We start from the raw sequence: 25,245 nt of genomic DNA, 5'->3' as shown, positions 1-25,245 counted from the left end.
TATTGTTGTTGTAAGTGTATGCTCACGGAATGAAACGCGTCAATTTAGGGCTAACTAAGGCGCATGCTTGCGTTTCCACCGTCTGCGCAGTTCGTATGACATGACGTAACTTTGGCGCGTCACCTTTGGCAACCAGATTACTAGCGACATGACATGGTACTCTCCAGTACTTGCATATATCGCAAAGTTCTGATAAATTCTACCTGCCGCGTTTCATTCCGTGAGCACTGCACACCTCCTTTATGTTATTCGAGTCTAAACGTTTTTTAAAAATTTTATTTTCCCCAAGGTACGTTGATACGATTTTGCATAATACGTTTTCCGGATAATACGTTTCTTTTTCTTTTCCTGATAATGCGAATTGGTTGGATAATACGTTGGATGATACGCTTTATTTTCCGTTCCCGTGAAGATTGTATCAAGGAGATTCCACTGTATACACGGCACGCATACTCGTATACCCACCGTTCAAGCCTAAACAATTCCTTAAAATTTCATTTTACCACATGGTTTGCCATATACGGCTCATATATGCGAACCTTTTAAGTATGTAATAAACTTGAATTGAATTGAATTGAATATATGCCCACCGTGTGCCTCTGGCGCGAAGGCCTTCCTGAGCCTCCCCAGGGCCTCCTTGAAGGCGCGCACGTCGTGCGTGAGCACCAGGATGTCCTCTCGCTGCACCATGGCCCCCGTCGAGGCCGAAGACCCGCCCCCGTGGCGGCCCTCGTCTCGGGCCCCGCTGCTGTCGTTGCTGCTGGCGCTGCTCGCGCTGCTGGCCAGGCTGGTCGCCGACTGCGGGCACGCACCCCGAACGAAGGCACAACCCGATCAAGAAGTGACACCCACTTAAGTAACCTTATAAGTGATTTGAATGCAAAGGCATTTTTCGACTTCTCCAATTAATTGGTTACATCCGTGATACGCGACGTCATACATTGTCACGTGACCTTCACAACTCTACCTTAATCCATCTAGCGCTAATCTGTACCAACCTTAATCCTCCTTTATTTCAGTTTCAATCACTTTCATCATCATCGTCATCATCATCAGCCTATATTTATGGTCACTGCAGGACGAAGGCTTCTCCCTGCGATCCACAATTACCCCTGTCTTGCGCTAGCGTATTCAAACTTGCGCGTGCGAATTTCCTAACTTCATCACTCCACCTATATTATCTGCCGTCCTCGACTGCGCTTCCCTTCTCGTGGTATCCATTTTGTAACTGTAATGGTACACCGGTTATCCATCCTACGCATTACATGGCCTGCCCAGCTCCATTTCTTCCTCTTAATGTCAACTAGAATATCGGCTATCCCCGTTTGCTCTCTGATCCACACCGCTCTCTTCCTGTCTCTTACCGTTAGGCCTACCATTTTACGTTCCATCGCTCTTTGTGCGGTCCTTAATTTGTTCTCGAGCTTCTTTGTTAACCTCCAAGTTTCTGCCCCAAATGTTAGCACCGGTAGAATGCAATGCTTGTACACTTTTCTTTTCAACGACATGGGTAAGCGAAAGGGGTAAGGCAGGATTTGGCAATGCCTGCCGTATGCATTCCAACCCAATTTTACTCTTCTGTAAATTTCGTTCTCGTGATCATGGTCCCCTGTGAGTAATTGACCTAGATAAACGAACTCCTTTACAGACTCTAGAGGCTGGCTGGCGAATCTGAATTCTTGTTCCCTTGCCAGTCTATTGAACGTCTTTGTTTTCTGCATAGTAACCTTCAACCCTACTGTTACACATTCTCGGTTAAGGTCCTCCATTATTTGTTGTAATTCGTCCCCAATGTTGCTGAATAGGACAATGTCATCTGCAAATCCAAGGCTACTGAGATATTCGCCGTTGGTCCTCACTCCTAAACAACCCCAGTCCAAGAGCTTGAATATGTCTTCCAAGAATGCAGTGAATAGCATTGGAGAGATTGTGTTTCTTTGCCTGACCCCTTTCTTGATTCTGACCCCTTTCATTCACTTTACTTCACCTTAATTCACTTTACTCCTCCTCAGGTCACCTTTCTCTAACTTATTATAAATTTAATTCACTTGAAACTAATTAGCTTTAATTCACATTATTCACCCATAATTAGTACTATTAACGTCGTTATACCATTTACTATCTTCTGTATTACCCCTGACAACGTACCAGACGATGATGGGCCATTTATTGTCTTCGCTTTAAAAGAAAATTAGGTTGTATAACGTCCCGAGATTGCAGGGTGGCTGATGAGGGACGCCACAGTGGGCGGTACCGAGAGAGAGAGATAGTGAAAGGTATTTGTTGGAATGCAGAGAATTCTGCCGGCGTATGTCTAGGCGCCTGCATGCTATACTCTTCATGGGAAAGGGGGTCGGGAAGAGAAAGGCGGTATAGGAAGAGGAGGACGGGAAAGGAGGCAAAGAAAAGCGCAAAAATACACGATCATGGCACGTGCAAATGAGACAACGACAATTGTGTTAACGTAAACAGGTTAAAGCTTCCCAGTTAAGCCAGTGTCTTCGCATAAGCCATTACCACCTGAGGTTCCTTAATAAAAACAGTAAAGGTGAACGCTAAATCGATTTAAATTCAAAAACTATCATTTCGTTGATTTTACAATAGGTTAATTATTAGAATAGAAAAATGAAGGTATGGAATTTATGTTTCTCAAATTTCTAGCCCTCCCATGGCCGGTACGTCAGTTTGACGTCATGCATTTCCAATTTTCCTTGTTTTCCCGTTTGGGCTGGCTGTTGTGGCAGTAAATAGTTTTAAAGACTGTTTAGCTTCAGTCTTTAGTTCTTTTAGAATACAATATATTCCATATTACCGACAAGATTTTATCTAATCCTGAGGAAACGCCATTGAAATGCATGACGTCACCGCGAGCTGGTGCGGTAACTCACAGGCGGCGTCGCCACACGTTTGCGCCTTGATGACGATGATGATAATGATCAAGATTATGGTTATATAAATCCCCCTTTGAAACGGGGCGGGGACAAATAGTCCCTCAGCCTGCTTGATTTATTAAGGTTTTACTACATCTATCGCCATCTAGCCTTCTGGCTATCTGATCTAGATCTTAACTTTCGCATTTAAAATACCTATCAGTGTACTGTACCATTACCTACACTTGCAATGACTTCGGTTCTATCAATCTCTTCTCTGCTTTTCTTCCACCAACGCTCTAATCGTCTCTTACTTATCTCGACTGCTGATCAGTTAATCTTTTCTGGCTTAGCGAGCGTTCTCTCGCGATGGCGTTTTTTTTTTTGTTTGTTTGTTTTGTATTTTAGAAGGTGAATTTACTAACACAGCTGAAATAATTTCTCTTTTCAGTTTTCTTTGAAAACGCCCACCTAATACATGGTACACAAGCGTTCTTGCATTTCGTCCCCCGTAGAAATGCGACCGCCGAGACCAGTAATCGAACCCACGACCTCGATCGTGCTTACGGGCGCAACGCCACAGCCACTACAGCCACCACGGCGGGCACTGTAAGGTTCGTGCGAATGTAATCCGCACGAACATGCTAAAGCGGTAGCCTCATTGCAAGCACAGACTTGCAGAAACGCTCAACTTTGATACGCACCGAAACCCGTGACGAACACCCTTGTTCTACCGCAAAAGGTGAAAACAAAAAGGACGAACACGCAGGACGGGCCGCTGCCTTCGAACTGTGGTTCGCTCAAGAAGCAAGTTGGGTACCATGACCACTGTCAGAGATCAGCCAGCCATTTTGTCTCTTTATTTATTTATTATTGATGGTATAATCGTTGCCTTTAGCGCAGCAAGCATGACAACTGACCAAGGGACGATTTACGGTCTATCATTTTACGGTCTACCTCCTTGCGTGTCGGTGCAACTTCACTCACTCACTCATCCACTGACTCACTCACTGACTCACTCCACTCACTCACTCACTCACTCACTCACTCACTCACTCACTCACTCACTCACTCACTCCACTGACTCACTGACTCACTCACTCCACTCACTCACTCACTCACTCACTCACTCACTCACTCACTCACTCACTGACTCACTCACTCACTCCACTGACTCACTGACTCACTCACTCCACTCACTCACTCACTCACTCACTCACTCCACTCACTCACTCACTCACTCCACTGACTCACTCACTCACTGACTCACTCACTCACTCACTCCACTGACTCACTCCACTCACTCACTCACTCACTCACTGACTCACTCACTCACTCACTCACTGACTCACTGACTCACTCACTCACTCCACTGACTCACTGACTCACTCACTCACTCCACTCACTCACTCACTCCACTCACTCACTCACTCACTCACTCACTCACTCACTCACTCACTCACTCACTCACTCCACTCACTCACTCACTCACTCACTCCACTGCACTCACTCACTGACTCACTCACTCACTCACTCACTCACTCACTCACTCACTCACTCACTCACTCACTCACTCACTCACTCACTCACTCACTCACTCACTCACTCACTCACTCACTCACTCACTCACTCACTCACTCACTCACTCACTCACTCACTCCCATAGACACCCGCTCCCGCAGTTATACTCTCGCAAAGGCCGCTGCGGCACATTAGAGAGTTTTAGAACAGGGTACCCCAGCCACACCCAAGCGTTAGGGTAACGTGGACTCCCCTGTGGGCCCTTCGTTGTTTCGTGCTCGCTGTGCTTTCTTTTTGCACGCCCGGCAGTTTGCGTCCCCCAACACTTGGACACACTCATATAAAGCTCTGTATTGCGGAGCTTTAGAAATGAGGGACTCAAAGTTAGAGGTAGCTATTCACCGGGCGCACGAAATAACTCAAACAAAAAAGAACTATAAGAAGGCCCATCAGAACTCTAGCAAAGTTTTGGTTTCGATCCCACGCAGTACCACATCCCATAAAACTTCCCGATAACTTCCCGATGCGCATTCGACTGGTTTGATGGGATGTGGTACTTCCCGATGCGCATTCGCTCCCCACACCAACTCGGTTTGCCGCGATGCGGAGCCCTTTCGAGATCCGAGCCAGAGAAAGTCTGCCACAGCAGAACGTGCGCTAGCTGCTCCCAATCGCAGTGACATCACGCGATCGAGTACCTGCTGGATCTCGGTCGCGCTCTCAGATTGAAAGGTGGGAACATCTTCGAGAGCTCCGAATGAACCTGTGCCTCGAGCGCTCGACTTCGACAAGCCGAAATGTAAATCGCACCGCGAGAGGGCTCTATGGAACACTCGAAAGTAAACTCGAAAACGACCAGTCGAATGCACCGTAAATATCTAATTCGCATCCTCGTGGTCGGACGCTGCTTCTGTGGGCGAGGCAAAGAGTCCCACCTGGCGAGCTTCGGGTGCCGAGGGTCCCATGGCTGCACGCCCGCCGCCCTGGTCGCCCGCAGGGGACCTCGACTGGCCCGCGCCACGTGGAGCCGACGGACCCGGATCCTCGGGCTGAAGGGTCTGCGCAGCACAAAAGAAACGAGATAGTTTATTTATTTATTGGTTGTTTTTTGTTTATTTATTATACCTTGCAGTTATGCCCCTATACGGAAGTTCAGGAAGAGAGGAACATAACATAAAAAAAGGAAAAAGAAAAACAATCAGCGAGGAAATTAGAATAACCTCAAAAATGTTTCTGCTGCTTCTTCTTCGTCTTCTTATATAATAATAATAATAATAATAATAATAATAATAATAATAATAATAATAATAATAATAATAATAATAATAATAATAATAATAATAATAATAATAATAATAATAATAATAATATATATATATAATTATTATTATTATTATTATTATTTGATTTGAACACATTTATATATACACTTGACAGGAAAGGGAAAGCGAGGAGCAGGCTGGCAACTGCCACCCGAAGGGGCACAACGCCTGCTTACTCTTCAGAAAGGAGGTGACAGAAACTTAGAAATGGAAGAAATATTTACGCTAATGGAGAAAAATACAGCGCCACAACTATAACACAACTTACACAGCACTTGAAGACAAAAAGAGACGGAATGTTCACGTATTAAACAAAACAACCGCAAACAAGCAAGCCCCTTTGCCCATCCCCCCCCCCCCCCTCCCCCCCAAAAAAGAAAACAACAAAAAAACGGAACACTGTACATCAGCAAGAAGCACAATGTACATGTAAACGTTAGAGAAAAAGATCGCAATCAGTAATGGTTACTATGGCATCCGGGAGATCACTCCAAATTGAAATGACCCGTGAAAAAGCAGATGAGTTAGAGGCAAGAGTTTTCCCAAAGATACGTTTAAAGCTTAAATCATTTCGAAGTCTTCGCGACAAGCGCTGCGGCCGTTCCAGAAGAAGGGGAAAGGCGGCAGGCATAGCCGTATTTACGGAACACACATAAAACGCTAACGGAACGGCGATTTTCGTGGGACTGAAAAGAAATGATTAGTTGTGCGTCTGTAACGCCAAAACTTGGATCTATTTTACGTGAATTATACCGGTAGTTCTCCGATTGCATCAGAATATCGAAGCTGAAACGCAAAAAAGTCATCAGCCATTCCACAGTGTGAAGGTGGACGACCAGCGAAGCTGTTAAGCACACGACACAGAGGTGACACAGAATTTTGATCAAAGGTACGAACACATTTTATTACTACGACAGCAATTATATGGACACTGTAGGCGCATTTCTGCCGTCGTCGTCACCGTGAGGTTCCGTATAAAGTCCAAGGGCGACAAAATGGTCGCCGCGCGCCGTATGCTGTATGTGCGAGTGAAAGCGTGTGAGGGCGAGCCGGCGATCGCTGCTCAATGTCGCCCGCGCGAAAGGGAAGAAAGCGGGCAGGAAGTGCGCCGTCTTCCGCCGCGCGCGAGGCACCCAACGTACGTTGCAAGGCACAGGGAGAAAGGGGGGGGGGGGGGGGTGCAACTGCGTATGTGACGGCTGCGCGCGGTCGCGCGGCCGTATCTTGAGAATGATCTGCGTTGGTGGCACAGTCTAGGTGCGCCCGCGGCTCGTAGCTTTGTGCGTGCTGTGTGTTAACGAAAAATTAAATTATGGGGTTCAAGCTGCCAAAACCACGATCTGATTACGGGGAAGGCCGTAGTGGGAATAATCTGGACTACCTCGGGTTCTTTAAAGTGCACCTAAATCAAAGTACACGGATGTTTTCGCATTTCGCCCCCATCGAAATGCGGCCGCCGTAGCCGGGATTCGATCCTGCGACTTCGTGCTTAGCAGCCCAACATCATAGCCTAAGCGACCACGGCGGGTCTACTGTGTGTTATCGACGCTCAGTTTGCGTTGAAGCGACAGACTGCACCAGACTTGTACGCAACGAATTACATGTAATTGATCACTTGTAATCAATTATGTTATTGGTAATTTTGTAATTTAACAATTACGTTGTTTACTCGGTAACGCTCCCTGTAATTCAATTTCATTTTTCAGTAACCGATTACATGTAGCCAGTTACATTTTTGACGGAATAAGCTCTGACAGGCGACGCAGCTTTAAGAACTCGAATTTGGCGGGAACTACACAGTCCGAAGGGATGGAAACATGTACGCGTGTGTGGGCTACATTCTTCCCACAATTAGAGTCCTGCAGCTACGCCTGCATCACCTGAGCATGGCAGGCACACTTCTCTTGGAAGTACGACCTATGAGCTTTTTTCATATAATAAATTTCGCTCCCTCTCTTCCGGAAGCACTTACAAAGGCGGCCTTCGTAGGTCATAAGAGCGGCTGCTCAAGTCATGTTCACTTAGTGCAGTCTATTATTTCTCTGATGTAGACAGAAGTTCTTGGCTGGTAAACTCATATGTTCCTACCTGTTTGATATTACGTGATTCATGCAGTACACCAGTTTTTGTAATTGTAACACACGAACAGTTTTTCTAGGGCTGAATAATATGCAGCATTATATTAAATTACGTTGCAGACTTGGACACCTTTTGAAGGAACGTGAACGTTTGCTGGCGTCATTTAAGTCTCAATGGCTAATGAGTGAAGGGCGCCGAGAGGGGGTCAACCGGATGTCGGCCGACAAATTGAAATGGCTCGACAGCGATGACCACTCCGGACGTTGATGCCAGGCAATAACATAATACGATTTTTAATTTTTTCACTGGCCCTGCGGTGAACGCCTTCCTGTAGCTTCCGCATCAATGAAGCCGCATGTGCTGTAGAAAACCCAGACTCGAGCATTGCGGCACTAAGTAACCACACTTGTTTGAGAAAGGTGTGCGTACGTTACTACACAGCTCTTCTCTACAACGCGCACATTGAGCGAGTTTTGAGTGTCGCTGCCCAGATGTGTACACAAGAAAACGAGGGAAGATTACCGAATAAAGCTTTCAAAAGGAATACTTAGTGAAGACAAACAACGCATGAAGGGCTGCAGAGGAAGCATTGAAAGAGCCAGGCCAGCTATTACGGTATCTGTGCAATATTAATAAAAGCACGGAGGAAAGCAAGGTCAAAATAATCGATTAATTTTTAGTGGCTGCTCAATTACATTCGTGGGGCAGTAATTAGTAATCGTAATCAATTGCAATTTTTAAAGAAGTAATTGTAATTATAATCAGTTAAATCTTTTTTGTAACATGTACAAGTCTGCACTGCACGAAGATTACTTTTGCTCGCTGCGGCCGCCACGTTTCCTCACGCCAGCGTTTTGACAGCGAGTGTCCGCGGTCGTCGAGTGCGATGTGTTCATGGTTTTTGCTGTGCGCGCTCACACTATGCTTCTTAATTTAGTTAGCAAGCGAATGTTTACAAGCCGATAAGGCCGATAAAAATACTATCCTTACTTCGTATGGCACTCTGCTAATTTGCTATTGCAATCGATGCGTCGCCTTTCCTGCGAAACTGCGACTTTTGTCTTAAGCGGCGGCGGCAGCGGTTATCGCGACGGAAGGCGCGCGCGCACACACACACACACACACACACACACACACACACACACACACACACACACACACACACACACACACACACACACACACACACACACACACACACACACACACACACACACACACACACGGCAACTTGTCTTTATGGGTTTATTTAAATAAACGCGCGACGGAACCGCCCACCGGCGGACAGGAGAAACGCGTGACGTCTCGACGGTGCCGCCGCCCAGGGAGTACAGCAGGATGCTAGGCACGCAAGCGGTTGGAACGACGACAAAGAGAGGGCGGTGCGAGTTTTTTCGCGTGTACATGAAAAATGCACGGAAGCCTAGCCATAAACAGCTTCGCTGTAAACGGAAACACAGAAGCGCCTATTATTGCGTGAACCGGGACTACACCAGAACACACTGAAGTTTTCCGGTTCTGTACTTCACATGAAATGGAAAACAAATACAGTTGAAATTGTGGTCGACTACATAACTTGGGACAATCTTGAACTTTTCTTTCAAAACCGCCACGCACACAGATAACGACGTAAGCATAATTTTTTATTAAACTGTGCAACTACAAAACATAACAAAAAAAAACTTCACCATGCAAGCTGATGGCACGCTAGTCTATGTTAGGGGAGAGAGCGAGAGAAACGTGGTGGGAAAGGCAGGGAGGTTAACCCGAAAAGATTCTGGTTTGCTACATTGCACTGGGGGAAGGGGAAGCGGAATGCTCATGGGAGGAAGGGTTAAAATTATGCCGCTGCAAGGATTTCTAGCTGGTTCAAATTTTCAGTTCAGTTCAGTTCTGGGATATTACGTGCCACACCCACGATTTGATTAAGAGGCACGCAGTAGTGGGGGACTCCGGATTAAGTTTGACCACCTGGGGTTCTTTAGCCAGCACCCAACGAACGGTACACGGGCGTTTCCGCATTTCGCCCCCATCGAAATGCGGCCGCCGCGACCGGGATTCGATCCCGCGACCTCGAGCTCATAGCAGTGCAACATAATAATAGCCACTAAACCACCGCGGCGGGTAACTGCTTGACGGGCGAAATCCCACAGCGAGAGCAGGAGGCGAGTGAGGCTCGTAAAAGGCCTCTGTGGTGATCGCTTCCTGGCCACAACGCCGGGAGAGGGTAAAGTATGGCACGCGTTGAAAAATCCTCCCACCACCAGATGCGGCGTAGCTTTTTTCCATGCGCAGGTGGAGACTCTGAAAACTGTAGGTTAGACTTGTTTTCCCCGTTTCTGGCATGCAGCAAATAAGCCAGCGGAGGCTAAAATTAAAAAAAAAAGAGGGATGAAAACTAGCACCAGGAAACGCGAATGGAAATCAACGCCAGGCCATGCTCTATTTTCGCAGGGTGTCGCACATTGCATACGTTTCAAAAAGTTGCTTTAGAGGGACAATTTTGGCACCCTGTTTTAGGGTACGGGTGCCTTCGAAGATGAGTCCTTCAACACCCATAAAAGGAAAACCGAGGCAATGAAAAAAAAGCAGGCAGGTCCCGTGTTTCACCGATTGCGATCTCAACTCGACTGATATCATGGACTTTAACGCACCAAAGCAACATTGGGGGCTATGGGAGAATAGATAGAGAGATTCAGATTATTTCTGATCACGTGTACACCTATTCCTAAGTACACGAGAGTTTTGCAATCAACCTTCTTTTTGTGTAGGGCCGCCACGGCCAGCAAATCTAATCCACGATCGACTCGTGTTCAGCACCAGAGCGTTACACAGCCACTGAGCCGTCGCAGCGCGTCGTTTTTATTATTTTTTTAAATTGCAAAATATTAAAGTAAATGCTGGCGCTTTTATGTGACACCAGCTACTCGTCGTGGCATAGCAAGCATAATGCAATGATAATAAAAGAACACCCAAAAAACACTGAACACTTTCGTTGTTGTGGTATGCCGGATCTCTCTGAATAGCGCACTGTTTACACAGGATACACTGGACTTGGAGTCACTGAGGCAAGAAAGAACTCTATAGCGAGGGCAAAAAAAAAAAAAAAAGAAAAAAAAGGCGCGACATATTTCGCCTCGTGTATTATCGATTTCCGAGTGGAGCTAATTATCGTCGAATACTGTCGTCGCAGTAGGAAGTTCCGCTTCTTTTTGATTGTCTTCTTTTCTGGCTTTCGCAGAGGTGACTTCTCCTAATAAGGTTTATTTTGCTATTGCTCTCTCTCTCTCTCTTACTTAATTGTAAAACATTTTTTTTGTATGCGTTATGCAGTAATTGATCTCTTCAATTATGCTGATTTTGCTCTTATCCCGAATACTTTTTTCGCTCTGTTCAGCTTCGTTCTCGCCTTGAATGCCTTCTTTTTCATTTCGTCAGTGTCAGTCTTCCTGCTCTGATAGTAGCTCGTTTCCGAAATATGCCGACTTCCTTTTTTTCGTTTTTTTTTATGCATTGCGCACGATATGGGCACTCCAGTCTTCCGGACTTGGCCGTTATTTTTACCGGTTTCTTCGTTCTTTTCACACTCATTGTTGGTTGTTGTCTTGATTAGTTTCTTTTCATCGCTGTTAGTTCTTCGGCATCACGGCGTTTCCGAACACGCGTATTGTGGTGTTACTTTTTGGGTGCGTAAGAACAGCGCATTGATCGAGCTCTCTAGATAGGCTTTCCGAGCTAGAACATTTTGCTTCTTCTGCTTAAAGTCTGTTTTTTATATATTATTGTAATTACTATTATTTTTCCTTTGGCTTCTTTTTATGACTGTTGGCAGTTCGCTCGGAACGCTCGCCTTCCTTATTATTTGAGGCCCAGTTGAGGGCCCTTAGCGAAAATAAATGAGAAGAATTAAAGAAGCAAGAGGGGAGGCTGCAGGTCACTTCGACAAACATGGCAAAATATGCGGGTGCCAACCAGAATCGTTTCAGTGAGAAAACCACCACATAAATTATTCAGAGTTTTCATATTAACAAACCAGGCGACAAGGATATCAGCGCATCATTAAACTTAGTATGCCCCGTTTCATACTTAGAAGGCAACGCAGCGGAAGCTACGAAAGTAGTGCGGCTGCAGAAGTATCACTCCGCGCGTTTTGCAGCGCAGTTGTTTTCGTTCTGTGTCACTTTTTGTGCGGATTAACTACTTCAAATATCACAGCTGCAGCTAATGTAGGTGAGGTTGCGTGATACCATGTATTATTTCGTGCATGTTTTTGTTTTATGTTTGTGGCGTACTATGTTTTGGCAGTGGGTGCAAGCAGTGCGCCGTGGCCGCTGGTCGCATAGACGTATAACTCCCGGTTGTTCTGCGGTAAAAAAAGGTTCCTATTCGGCGACGCCTTCGATGTAATAATTACTTCGTATTATGCGAAGTAACAAGTATACGACGCTTATGGCAAAATCGGCCAATCGCACCGGTGAGCATGCCTGCGGGGTGCCCTGGGGCGACGATGATTGGACGAAACGGCGCATCAGGGCGCGCCCCCTGTGCTCAACAGTGCGATTTGCCGAATTGGACCGTGTCCTCCGCGATCAGCTCCGGCATCGCGCCGGAGCCGATCGCGGAGGACACGATTGAATGTTATTGAAACATCGAATCACGTGGCGCATACCTGCACCTGAGGAGGAAGGAAATAACTAGGAGGGAGTAGCTCGGGATAAAATTGAAGCCAGAAAAAAGTTGGCCCAACACGTGATCATGTTGCGGTTAGCTTCAGTCTTCCAAATCAGCGCACACTCTTCCGAAATGACAACGGGTGCGATAGAGCAACTTGCGGCTGCCTCACTAGCACGCTGCAAAGAAGACGACTAAATGCGCACGCCGCAATGAACGGCCGGAGTTGCGCGAGCACATCGGTAGACAACGTGCTCAAAGAGGTTGGCAAAGCACACACACGAGTGCGCTCCAATTAGACACGTCCAAATTTCGGCGGTGGTGACGATGATCATTGGCATCCGCATCGCAACGGGGCGGGACAAAAAGTCCCCTATAGCCTGCTTGATTTAATCAGGTTTTACTGCGTCTGTCGCTATCTATCTGATCTCGATCTTAACTTTTGCATTAAAAAAGTTACAGTGACGTACGTGACCACGGCGTCGGAGCACAAAAGGAAAAGGCGCGAACGCGGCGATTTTCTTCGGCACCCCCCAGGATCCCTCCTCCTCCAGCGCTCGCTTCTCGCGGCTTCAAACATCATCTCGCCGATTTCAGGGCAATATCGCTTACGCGTACAATCTGTATCACTATACTGTACCGTTACCGACACTCGCAATGAAACCGTCAATTTCTTCCATGCTTTTCTTCAACCGATATACTCTAATCGTTTCTTCTCTCCACTGCTGACCACTTAATCCTTCCATCTTCTTTTAATCCTAGCGCTTCTGGAAGGTGGACACTCCCTATTGGTTTCGCTGAGTCAACATTCTGGCATTCCATTGCGATGTACTGAGTCATTTCCGTGCTTTTGTTGCAACGCCTCATCCTGTGGCGCATATTTGCTCCACTTTGTTTTTGTCCTTAGGCAACCAGCCCGGGCCTCAAATAGCAAGGCCTAAGTGTTAGCGTGCAGATTTTCTCTCCTGATTTCTTTGCCATTTTTGTAAATCTCCATGGTCTTTTTTGTTTCCATTTTTTTGCATCCAAGTCGCTGTCACTGTTTCTCTCACTCTCTCAATTTCTTTCTCTCACTCTCACCTGGTTGTCTATTTAAATTTTCAATTACCGTGTACTTGGCTGCCAACTTTCTTGACCTCTTCCTCCATTCTGCGTTCACGCTTTTGAAGTACTAATATTTGTGCAATTTAGCAGCCCATTTATTTTCATCCATGTTCCTGAGTGTTTCTTCAAAACTAATTTTGCTCTGCGCTTCTCTGACTTCAAAAAAAAAAAAAAAAAGCCCAACTCATGCCACCTTGCCCAGCCTTATTTGTGGTTTTACCGTGGGTCTTCAATGCCAATTCGGCGCACCGACCTTTAAGTAACTTCCAACCCCGACAAGATTTCGTATTCAAAGCACAGTCGCATTTACGAACGTTAGCGCTGGCGGCATCAGCACTGCTTTCCAAATTTCTAGCACCACTTCGTACTTATTGAAGCCCCAAAGTGCTATATATTTCATTATTAAGGCGAAAGCCCTTAATGGCTCATACTCGCGGCGTCCGACCGTCCGTCCGTCCGTGCCCTGAAACGGTGCCAGCTGTGGCCTCTCCCCCAATACTCTCTCAGCAATCTCGTGATGGCACAGCGGCGCATAGCAACAGTTGCGCTGCCACAGCTGTGGCCTCTCCCCCTTACACTCTCTCAGCAGTTACGTGATGGCACAGCGGCAACGTCCGACCGTCCATCCGTCCATGCCCTGGAAAGGTGCCAGCTTTGGCCTCTCCCCCTCACACTCTCTCAGCAACGCTCCTTCGCATGCATAAAAGGCATAAAAAATAATAAATTAGAATATGAAGAACCAGGGCACCCTCTTTTTTTTCTATAAAATGATGAAATACCCGAGAAACACTGCATTTACAGAAGTGCCAATCGGCGCTATAATCGATATACAAATAGCAATAATTGTCCAGAGTAAGACATTAAATATTTTAGACTAGCAATGTCACTCTCTTCCTATCGACGTAAAAGTCCTTGTCTCTAAAGTTCAACTTTCCAGAAAATCACACAGGAACATGGTTCGTTTGGCCAAAGAAACCGCGTTTCTCCTACAGCAAAATCATTCAGAACAGCATCCTCATGCATCAGCCATTCTTCCTGCAGACTACAACGACTGTTGTCGTCCCTCGTAATATTCGAACGGAACGAATATTCGACAGCTTAGAAGAGTGAGTTTTGCAACTGAATACGAATCGAATTGCGAAGCCTCCGCGTTTCGTATTCCAAATATCAAACACTCGCGAACCTCTACTCTCAAGATTCGAATTCAATCAACGACGGGCGACGTCGAGGTTTGGCAACGAAATGCGGGAAGCGCGCGCTCGAAGCGTTTCCCGCAGGCATTCGGCAATGCAAACTCGCGTTCCCAGCTCCCACCCGATACGCCGGTGGTTCGGGCAACAGGTAGGTCGGCGCGCGCTATATTTAGAGCCGCGGCCCGGGGGAAAGGAGGAGGGGGTGAGCGAGGGTAGCCGGCGGCCTGGCCACACATCGCCCGAAGCGTCGACGGCGCGACACCCGAGCTATCGAGCTGTATACACGCGCCTCCACCAACGGGCGCCGGGCAAGCCGGTCGATGTTTTTACCGGCGTTTTGGAAACGATCGCGCCGCGAATCCCCCCGTGCGACGCCTCGTATACAGTGCGGTCAACTGTTAAAGGGAACATTCCAGCGTGCTATTATCGGTTGCTCAGCGGCATTATGGTGTTGGACTGCTGAGCACGAGGTCGCGGGATCGAACGGCGGCCGCGGCGGCCGCATTTCGATGCAGATGTAGAAAACACCCGTGTGCTTAGATTTAGGTGCCCGTTAAAGGACCCCAGGTGGTCCAAATTAATCCTACGGCGTTCTTCATAATCAGATGGTGGTTTTGACACGTAAAACCCCAGAATTTAAATTTTAGCACTCCAGTGCGCGACTTAGATGCGAGTGCCAGCTGAAACCAATCTACTCGCAGCCTCCGAGATCGGGCGGTGTGCGCGAGCCGATCTCAGAGGCTGTGGTTTACTTAGCTGGTGTGCAGAAAGGTTGCCAGCGCCACCAACCACGATTCTTCTGCCGGAAAGCTTGGCGCACGTGCTGTGCACTGATGTGTCTCCTTAAAAATGGAACGGACGGCAAATTACAGTTTTTTTTTATTTTTTTTATTTACACGATACTGCAGACGTCGTTGGTCCAAGCAGGATGGGCAAAAATAAAACAGAATATTCGGAACGCCAAGAAACAATACTGCAAGTCAATAAAATACAGGGTTATTCACTAACAGCAGACAGGCAGAATATGGAAAACATGAATAGGACACAATTTATACAATGTTGGCAATGGAATTCACAAAAGTTTCACTTTGAAACACATCTTCTGGTAATGAATTCCATTCCGTGATTGTTCGCGGGACATATGAATATTTATATTGGTTAGTCCGAGCAAAGTAAGGGGCTAAGGTGAAATTATGTTTGTGGCGGGTTTTCCGTGTAACTGAGGGCGTGACGTAAGGGTTTGGAGAAATTCCAAATTTCCTATGAAGAAGAGAATGAAGAAAGCTTAATCGAGAAATTTTTCGTCTTATGTGGAGGGGCTGAATTTGGTTAGCTACCATTAGTTACCATTACTACCGTTACCGTTAGCTACCATTAGTTAGTTACACCCACGACACCTTTAAAAAGATAACCAGGAAGCGATTACGTAAAACCGTCATATCGGCGGTAAGTTGGATGCAAGAGAAACTGTGTTGCTGAAGGGGGGGGGGGGGTTAAGCATATTTGTACGGTTAGCTTTCGTCAACATCAACATTAAGCATGAGGGGGAGGGCTGTTTAAGCATATTCTTACGGTTAGCGTTCGTAGTCCTCAACATTAATTTGGCATAGACCCCAGTGCCGTCACAGACGACAAAAATGTCACAGTTTCGCCCTAAGGGCGAAGCAATGAATGCGATAGCAACACAGCAATGTCATACGAAGTAAGGTGAGCGGCTTTGGTAGCAATATGAATTGTAGTAAACATGAGCTGATTAAGTAAGCAGGTGTGCTGCGGCGTAAGTAGACCGACATGAAGAGAGACTCGATGACCACGAGAAGGCGCGTGTGAAACGGTGGTGTTGATGAGAAGCGCTTCCCGTGGGCAGCGCGTGCGAAGGGACACACCTGTAGCGCTGCACTGTCGACCCAGGCAGCACTGCATGTGTAGCGTGCGTTGGAAAATGTGGCCCGACTATTACTAACTGTGGTGTGAGCGCGCACAAACAAACATGAATAGATCACACTCAATGACTGCAGACAACGACTGTCAAAACGCTGGCAGCAAGCGCCGCAGCGGGCGAAGGTACGTGCGGTCTATCGCTTCAACGGAAACTGAGCGGCGAATGCACTTAAAGGTCAGAGCCGTGTGGAGATAAGAGACGGTGCGAGCGAGCGACGAGCGCGGTTGTTGGCAGAGAAGTGCGCCCCCCCCCCCCCCCCCCCCTTGCTCCCTCCGGCGCTGGCTTCCTGCTTCCTTGCTTGCGCGTGGGAGATTGAGTGCGTTCGCTCTCCGTGATAGCGCGCGTCTCCGCACGCTTCCTCTCGGGCATACGGCGCGCGGCGAAGATTTTATCTATAGGGAACGTCACGGCGACAGCGACGGCGACGACGACGGCGACGGCGACGACGACGGCGACGACGACGCCGACGGCAGAAATCCGGTTCAAGTGTCCATATAATTGCTATCGCAATAAAAAGCAACCGTAATGTTCGTTTCGAGTACCGCGATTTGATATAAAAATCCAGAATGTTGCGTCAACATTACAATCCTACTACGAGATATTATAAGTCTTTATCTTCATGTTCAGGGAAGAACAGGAACAAAAAACTGTTTTTATAAAAAGGAACGTCAGGAGGTGCTGACTTTTTTTCTTTACTCACACGGGTACGCTGCCGTGGTGCTCAAAGGGGAACTATAAAAGAACATATTAAGTTAAGTTTGATATTAGTTTTCTAGAAGTCTATCACCGCTTTCTGGATGCTAATATAACAATTTGTTGCGTAGAAGACGTCGCCGAAGGTACTGCTGCTGCTCCTCAATACCGCCCGCGCCAGAACGGACGAGTTGACGTCATCAGCACGTGACCTCTCTCAACGTCCCTCACCGTGAATGAATGAATGATTGAATGAAATCAACTTCATTCAAGGTCCTGCAGGCCACGAGAGATTTGGGGCTCTCATGAAGTGGGCGTCTCCTACGACGGAACCGGGAGGCTGAGTTTCCTGACGGCGTCGTGGACTAGCAAGGACGGCCCAGAGTTCGAGAGAACTCGCTCCCCTCACCGTGAGTTGGCCAATGCTAAAGTGACATGAGAGGTACCATAGCTGACAAGAGGTGGCGCCACTCCGATTTCTCGTATTTGTCATTTTATCTCTTAAAAAAATGTCACAGTTTCGCCCTAAGGGCGAAGCAATGAATGCGATAGCAACACAGCAATGTCATACGAAGTAAGGTGAGCGGCTTTGGTAGCAATATGAATTGTAGTAAACATGAGCTGATTAAGTAAGCAGGTGTGCTGCGGCGTAAGTAGACCGACATGAAGAGAGACTCGATGACCACGAGAAGGCGCGTGTGAAACGGTGGTGTTGATGAGAAGCGCTTCCCGTGGGCAGCGCGTGCGAAGGGACACACCTGTAGCGCTCCACTGCCGATCCGGGCAGCATTGCGTGTGTAGCGTGCGTTGGAAAATGTGGCCCGACTATTACGAACTGAATGAACAAGCGTGGTGTGAGCGCGCACAAACACGAAGAGATCACACTGAATGACAGCAGACAACGACTGTCAAAACGCTGGCAGCAAGCATACGCCGCAGCGGGCGAAGGTACGTGCGGTCTATCGCTTCAACGGAAACTGAGCGGCGAATGCACTTAAAGGTCAGAGCCGTGTGGAGATAAGAGACGGTGCGAGCGAGCGACGAGCGCGGTTGTTGGCAGAGAAGTGCGCCCCCCCCCCCCCCCCCCCCTTGCTCCCTCCGGCGCTGGCTTCCTGCTTCCTTGCTTGCGCGTGGGAGATTGAGTGCGTTCGCTCTCCGTGATAGCGCGCGTCTCCGCACGCTTCCTCTCGGGCATACGGCGCGCGGCGAAGATTTTATCTATAGGGAACGTCACGGCGACGGCGACGGCGACGGCGACGGCGACGGCGACGACGACGGCGACGACGATGGCGACGACGACGCCGACGGCAGAAATCCGGTTCAAGTGTCCATATAATTGCTATCGCAATAAAATGCTCCGTTCTCGCTACGAACGACGAATTCATTATTACAGAAGAGGCTTACTATTTCAACATAGCTCGACTTAATATTTTCCTCTATAGTGTCCCTTTAAGCCCCATAAAGCCCCCAAACACTACTATTCCATATCAAATAAAATTAAAACAATTGTTAACTGGTATTTATTTCTGGCCATTTATAGTGTCTGAGCGGCATCGCGACCGCGGCATGAACTCGGTGTTGCTGTGCTTGGGCGTGCATTTGTGACCGCTAGCCGTTTGCCCGCATTCCGGCCTAACCTCACTGTAAACCGATTTACACCCCTTAAAGGTGCTTTCTGTCTGTAGCTCACACGCTTAAATCATTTACGGGTGTACGTTATAGACGAATTTGCACCACTGTACGCCGATTTACACTGATTTACACCCTTCAGGGTGTAAATCAATTTACAGTGCTAGAATACATTCGGTGGGTCTGTGGGATAGTGCGCGACTCCAGAGCTCCATGGAGGACGGAGGCCGGAACCAGTAATAATTAATTAGTAATTTGCTGAAATACCCACCAATTCTGGCCAGCAATGGAGACAGCCTGCCCGTTGACAGCTGAGAAGACAACACCGAGTCCAACTAATGGAACACATCTGGAACCGCATGGAAGACATCTCTGCGACGTGACGCCGCCTGGCGTCAACGAGAAAAATCTAAGAAAAGCACATATAGTGGCCATGTATTCACACATTGCGTGTACGAACCTATACATGAAAAGCACAACGTAGCTTACATTAGGCGCGTAAGAAAGCGTGCCTACATTTTCGTGTGGGCCAATAAGACCTTCCCATCAAGTTTTCTGAGCTCCGCCGCCATCTTGCTTGGGCATTAAAGTACCCACATTACTGAAAGTACCTTGCATCGTTTTTGAATTCGAAGCTGTCTTCGAGAAACTGTCTTATTTGCCGGCTTCGTCAGAATTGGAACGAGGCTTAAGATGGCCTCTGCCGGCCTATGTAAGGTGAGTATTGGAATGAAGCTTCTATACTCTGTTTATATGTGTCTCAAGAACGCCACTATGGGCTTTGCGTTAAGATAAAAGCGCTTAAATGAGAATTTCGAAGCATCAATTACAGCGTATCGAAAATGGCTCGCGAGGGTACCTCGTTGGGGGAGTTGGTCCGTGGTACTGACCACCGAGTACCGGGATGCCAGCGAATTGTGTGGGAAAACAGGAAAGAGAAACCAGTGCCCTGCCTGCAACTTAGTCATTGCCTTGGTCTCGGTCGTCTTTCCTATTTTACCATACTGTTCGCCGGCAGCCTTCAACTCAAAAATGATATTTTGGGCTTTGAGGGCTTAAACAAACAAACAAGCAAGCAAGAAAGTGTTTTTCACGCCCTTAACATACCAGTAGGTGATAAAAAGCGACTTGAAAAGAGATTATGTTCGAGCTGTTTTGGTATCTGAGAACGGATATTACGGCCTGAATTTTTTTTTCCTATCTTTTCGTTGCCCAGCACGACGATATGTTCCCCGCGTCGATCGCCTGCTTTCGACCGCGAGCCGCTCTCACACGTGGATGGCTTTCTTTTTTCTTTCCTTTTTCTTCCCCAGTCTGCTTCTTTCTTTTTATGTGAGCGTGTGTGTTCACGAAGCGAGGTGGCTTTTTCCGGCGTGCTGGCTTCATCCTCGGCACCGGCTATCGATCGGGAGTCGGGTGGGGAATTGGAAACTTACCGCGGGAGCGATCACTTCCCAGCCACTCGACGGAAGCCGGCGGCGCGCGCAGTGCATATATGCCATGGAGGGAGTGAAATACTATATGCCTCTCGAATCACGCGCGCGACACGCGCGCCCTCTGTTTCCCTTCTTTTGTAAACATGGCTCGTAATGCCACGATAAAGTGTGCCCCTATTCTTTGGCTTCACCCAAAATCTCGATTACGCGTGCACATTAAATGTGAAATCACTGCGAGAAAGCCAAGTCCCCATGCTTTTCTTACTTTGTTAAAATGAAATCAAAAGGCTATTGTTGCGATGGCAACAGTACGGTCACTCGAGGCGCATCGCGCCATCGACACCAGCGGCGCCGTGTGGTTCCGTGTACGACGGCGCATGCGCGGTTAAAACCGCCGAGTCCGCCCTGTCCGCGAGTATTAACGGGATAGTGTTAAGGCGGCGGTCCCACTCCGGCGGCACGAGCCCCTCGTTTTCAGTACTTTTGGAGCAACCGTGGCGGCTCTTCTACTTAAGATATGAAGTTGTCGTATAAACCATAAAAAGCTTAATTCTTGTAGATTCCAACTATATATAATATAAAGAAATTTATTGGTGTGATTTAGAAATAAATGTTCAAGAACAAGCATGAGATACATGGTTTTTGCGAACTGTGTCTGAGTTGTGACCATATTTAGAAGAAACTACCGCACTTACTGCATTGCGGCTTGCTCTGTAGCTTTAGGACATATTTATCTAGTTCCTAGATGTAGCAAATTAATTTTTAATTTTTACTTTTTGGATAATTTGCTTTTGAAAATTGCCAAATATTGCAATCTTCTGTTGTAAACAGCCCGGCAACTACATCCTCAAGGAAGTTAAATTTTGGATAAAGTAGAGATCAAGGTATTTCCATTTAGGAGGCAAAATTTCATTCGTGTAACTTTATTAGTTTTCCTAATAATGCGGCCGAAAATAAGCAATATTTAGAATTCTGGTTTTATTTTTGCCCAGTTTTGCGGGAAGGTAATAAAGTTGCGAAGCTGCGCTTTAAAACTAATAAAGTTACATGAATGAAATTTTGTGTCCTAAATGGAAATTCCTTGAACTCTACTTTATCCAAAATTTAGCTTCCTTGAGCATGTAGTTGCCGGGCTGTTTACAACAGAAGATTGCAATATTTGGCAATTTTCAAGAGCAAATTATCCAAAAAGTAAAAATTAAAAATTAATTTGCTACGTCTAGGAACTAGATAAATATGTCCTAAAGGTACAGACCAAGCCGCAATGCAGTAAGTGCGGTAGTTTCTTCTAAATATGGTCACAACTGAGACACAGTTCGCAAAAACCATGTATCTCATGCTTGTTCTTGAGCATTTATTTCTAAATCACATTAATCAATTTCCTTACATTATATATAGTTGGAATCTGCAAGAATTAAGCTTTTTATGGTATATACCACAACTTTATATCCTAAGTAAAAGAGCCGCCACGGTTACTCCAAAAGTACTGAAAACGGGGGGCTCGTGCCGCCGGAGTGAGACCACCGCCTTAAGGGCGCCGCCGAAAATCCGGCATCGGCGTTGGCGTGTGGCGTCGGCGACAGAGAAAATCACCCCGAACCACCCCGACCACGCAGACGCTCCGCGTGGCGCTGAGGCGTTATAGTGATCTAATTTAATTTCTCAAAGTAATATCCGTCAGAAAAACCGTAAAGTACAACTTAATCACAACTTACAGACATGATAGCCTCGGATCGTAATTTGAATGTACGAGAAAACGTAATTCTTTTACGAGGAAACTCAAACACAAACAGCGTTTTCCAGAATTTCTACCATACCAACAGCGGCGCGCCCGGTGTGTTACTTGCAAAAACACAATGCAGATGGCGCTTGCCTCCTCAGCAGCGTAAAACGGCAGCGGCGAGCAGAGGCGAAGGCGGCGAAAAAAGAAAGCTGCAGTTGCCGGGAAGCCTGACAAGCATTCAGGGATCTTTGAATGCTATGGCGTTCCACTCTTAGAGGCGAAGCTTAAGCGTCCTCCGAAATTTTTATGTTTCGGGTCACGTGATCTGGTGCGGATGCCAGGGTGAGTGCTCGAGGACGAGCCGAGAAGGCTGGTGGCTTGATGCGCGCCGTCTTCCTGCGCGCACAGTGTCGGACGTCGAGTGATCTGCTGTTTTGAAGGCGCTGCATACAGCTGAAATGGCAACAGCACGAACCATTAGCTTTAGGACGAGGTGCTGACGCCCACCTTAGCGTTCGCGGTTATCGAGATTATACTTCGCGTGTTCGTCGTTGCTAACACCGCGTGTGTTTCGTCAGTAAGCGAATGTTTACAGCAATTTATACTGCCGACATAACTACGCGCTTTTCTTCGTGTAATAGTGCAATACTCAGCTATCGCCTTTAATGCTCGAAGAGGCAGGACGTGTCGAATAAGCTCCTGAACAACACTTTGCAATGCGATGGACGTGTTTTCAATCATGGATGTGGGACGTCAAAAATAGTGCGATGTATTTAATGCCTAAAGCATTTCTCTCGCATTTACCGCTAAGTCGGTACATATATTTTTTTTTCTTTTCGGACACTGTTAAATATGTAAAAATACTCGAAACAACTATAGCGCAGTTTTCTGCCTCAACAACTAAAGAGGAACAAGTTTAACCTTTGTGCACGCGACCGAGAAGCGTCGATAAACGTGTAAGCAGCGTATAAGCGGCCAACAGACAAGGACGAGCGAGCCAACAAGTGGTCGGAACCTCTCAAAACAAGCCGAAATAAGCGGCGTGCCTTGTCCGGAAATAGCCCGACGCCGGGCTGCGAGCAACCCCGGGCAAAATCCAAACGGAAACGCGGAAAGTTTGCCAGAACTAGAGCCTGCACTGAGAACAAGAGCAGTCTGCCCACAGCTATACGCCCAAGCTTAGCCGAAAGCTTCAAACTCGGTGCCAACTCCGATTTGCGCGCCTATCCAAGTACATGCAAAATGCAAGAAAATTCTTTTGTGAGAGAACCGCTGGACCGATTTGAACGCAGTTTATTGCACTTGAGAGAGAAAGTCAAGCTCTAGCGACCTTAGGCAGCATGATTCTAAACTAAAATTTGAATAATAATAATAATAATAATAATAATAATAATAATAATAATAATAATAATAATAATAATAATAATAATAATAATAATAATAATAATAATAATAATAATAATAACCTGGAGAGCCAAGAAGCCCAATAACCACGATAAGAGACTGCAGAAACAGATATATATATATATATATATATATATATATATAGAAAGTGAAGGAGAACGTCAGGAAAGTCAACCAAGACAGAATTCAAATGTGGTTTGCTACCCACATTTGAATTCGATAGCAGTTGAACTCAACAATATCATCGACTATACCCTGAATTTTCCCGTGGCTTAGACGTGCAGCCTCGAATTTCATGTTCTAATTATCTAGGTGACGCGAGTACGTCGATCTTCTCACGCCAACACGTAGTAAGTAGACAGACTTGTTGCTCAAACTTACATATTGACACCACAACGTGAAAATATCATACATCCGCCACCATGGCTTGAGTGGCGCTGGCTAACACTCCCAGGGTTATACGTGCATACATGCCCAGTGATGGGGACGTTGTAACAGCCGCCGCCGTGGCATAATTGGTAGTACAACGCACGCGTAATGCGGAGGTTGTGGGTTCGGCTCCCACCGGCGGCAAGTTCTTTTTTTTTTTTTCGTTTTTATTAAGGCGAAAGCCTTGGGTGTCTATGTTGGCGGTGCTCTTGGCAGTGACCTTGGTGAAACTGCGCCGTGACGAAAAATGGTCGACGCCGCAAAAGACGCTAGGATTGACGTCACATTTGTCAGGGAGGTTCCTGTAAAAAAAATGTCGCAGCTTCGCCCGAAAGGCGAAGCATCAATTGCGATAGCAAATTATCAGAGAGCTATACGGAGTAAGGATACCAGTTTTATCGGCTGTATAAACTTGGACACATTCGCTTACTAACTGAATTAACAAGCGTGGTGTCAGCGCGCACAAGCAAACACTCGACGATCCCACTCGACGACCGCAGACAACCGCTGTCAAAACGCTGGCGTGAGCAAGCGCAGCAGCAGCGAGCGAAGGTTCGTGGGGTCTATCGCTTCAACGGAAACTGAGCGGCGAAAGCACAGCGCATACGAAGCTATGAGCCGTCTGCAGATCGCTTTCAAGATACGGTGCGGGCGACCGGCCGCTCAAAGTACAAGTGTGCAGTTGCGGGCAGAGTAGAAGACGCACCCCCTCCCTCTCGCGTTACGTACTTCCCGCTTTCCTCCTTTCGCGTGCGAGACTGAGTCGCCAGTTCCCCTTGCGCCGTTGGGGGCGCAGCACGACGTCGCCCCCCCCCCTTCCCTCCCTCCCATTCCCCCACGGCCTTTTGCGCGACCGTCGCGTTTGCTCTCCGCCGTGCGTTCGGTCTCCGTCTTTCCCTCGCGCGCTTTCACTCGCACATACGGCGCGCGGCGACGATTTTATCGCCCTTGGACTTTATACGAAACCTCACGGCGACGACGACGACGACGGCAGAAATCCGCTTCGAGTGTCCATATAATTGCTATCGCAATAAAATCAACGAAATACTTTACTGTGATTTCAGTAACGTCGTGTACAAAATTCGATGCGAGGTGTGTAAGCAGGAATATGTCGGACAAACAGAGACCTCTTCTCGCCTGCGGTTCAACAACCACCGCGCGCATGTGGAAAGTCTGCCGAATCTACCCTTCTCCTGGCACGTTCGACTGGCAGATCACTCCTTTGAACG

At 47.2% G+C, this 25,245-nt stretch overlaps 1 protein-coding gene across 3 annotated transcripts in view; it reads right to left on the bottom strand.

Annotated features, from left to right (window-relative positions):
- LOC119433272 (rho GTPase-activating protein 45-like) overlaps nucleotides 1-25,245 on the bottom strand; it is a 248,965-nt gene that overhangs the window by 70,329 nt on the left and 153,391 nt on the right. For all 3 annotated transcript variants that reach the window (XM_049658783.1, XM_049658782.1, XM_049658781.1), the window contains 2 exons: nucleotides 5,327-5,449; nucleotides 591-798 (listed from right to left, as the gene is read on the bottom strand). In XM_049658783.1, coding sequence (XP_049514740.1) covers nucleotides 591-798; nucleotides 5,327-5,449 — 331 coding nt within the window. The remainder of the gene's footprint in view (nucleotides 1-590; nucleotides 799-5,326; nucleotides 5,450-25,245) is intronic.

The sequence above is a fragment of the Dermacentor silvarum genome, chromosome 11 (assembly GCF_013339745.2).
Source record: "Dermacentor silvarum isolate Dsil-2018 chromosome 11, BIME_Dsil_1.4, whole genome shotgun sequence".
Lineage (NCBI taxonomy): Eukaryota > Metazoa > Arthropoda > Arachnida > Ixodida > Ixodidae > Dermacentor > Dermacentor silvarum.
Note: the sequence above shows the minus strand (reverse complement) of the source record. Positions and strands in the feature narration are given on the sequence as shown.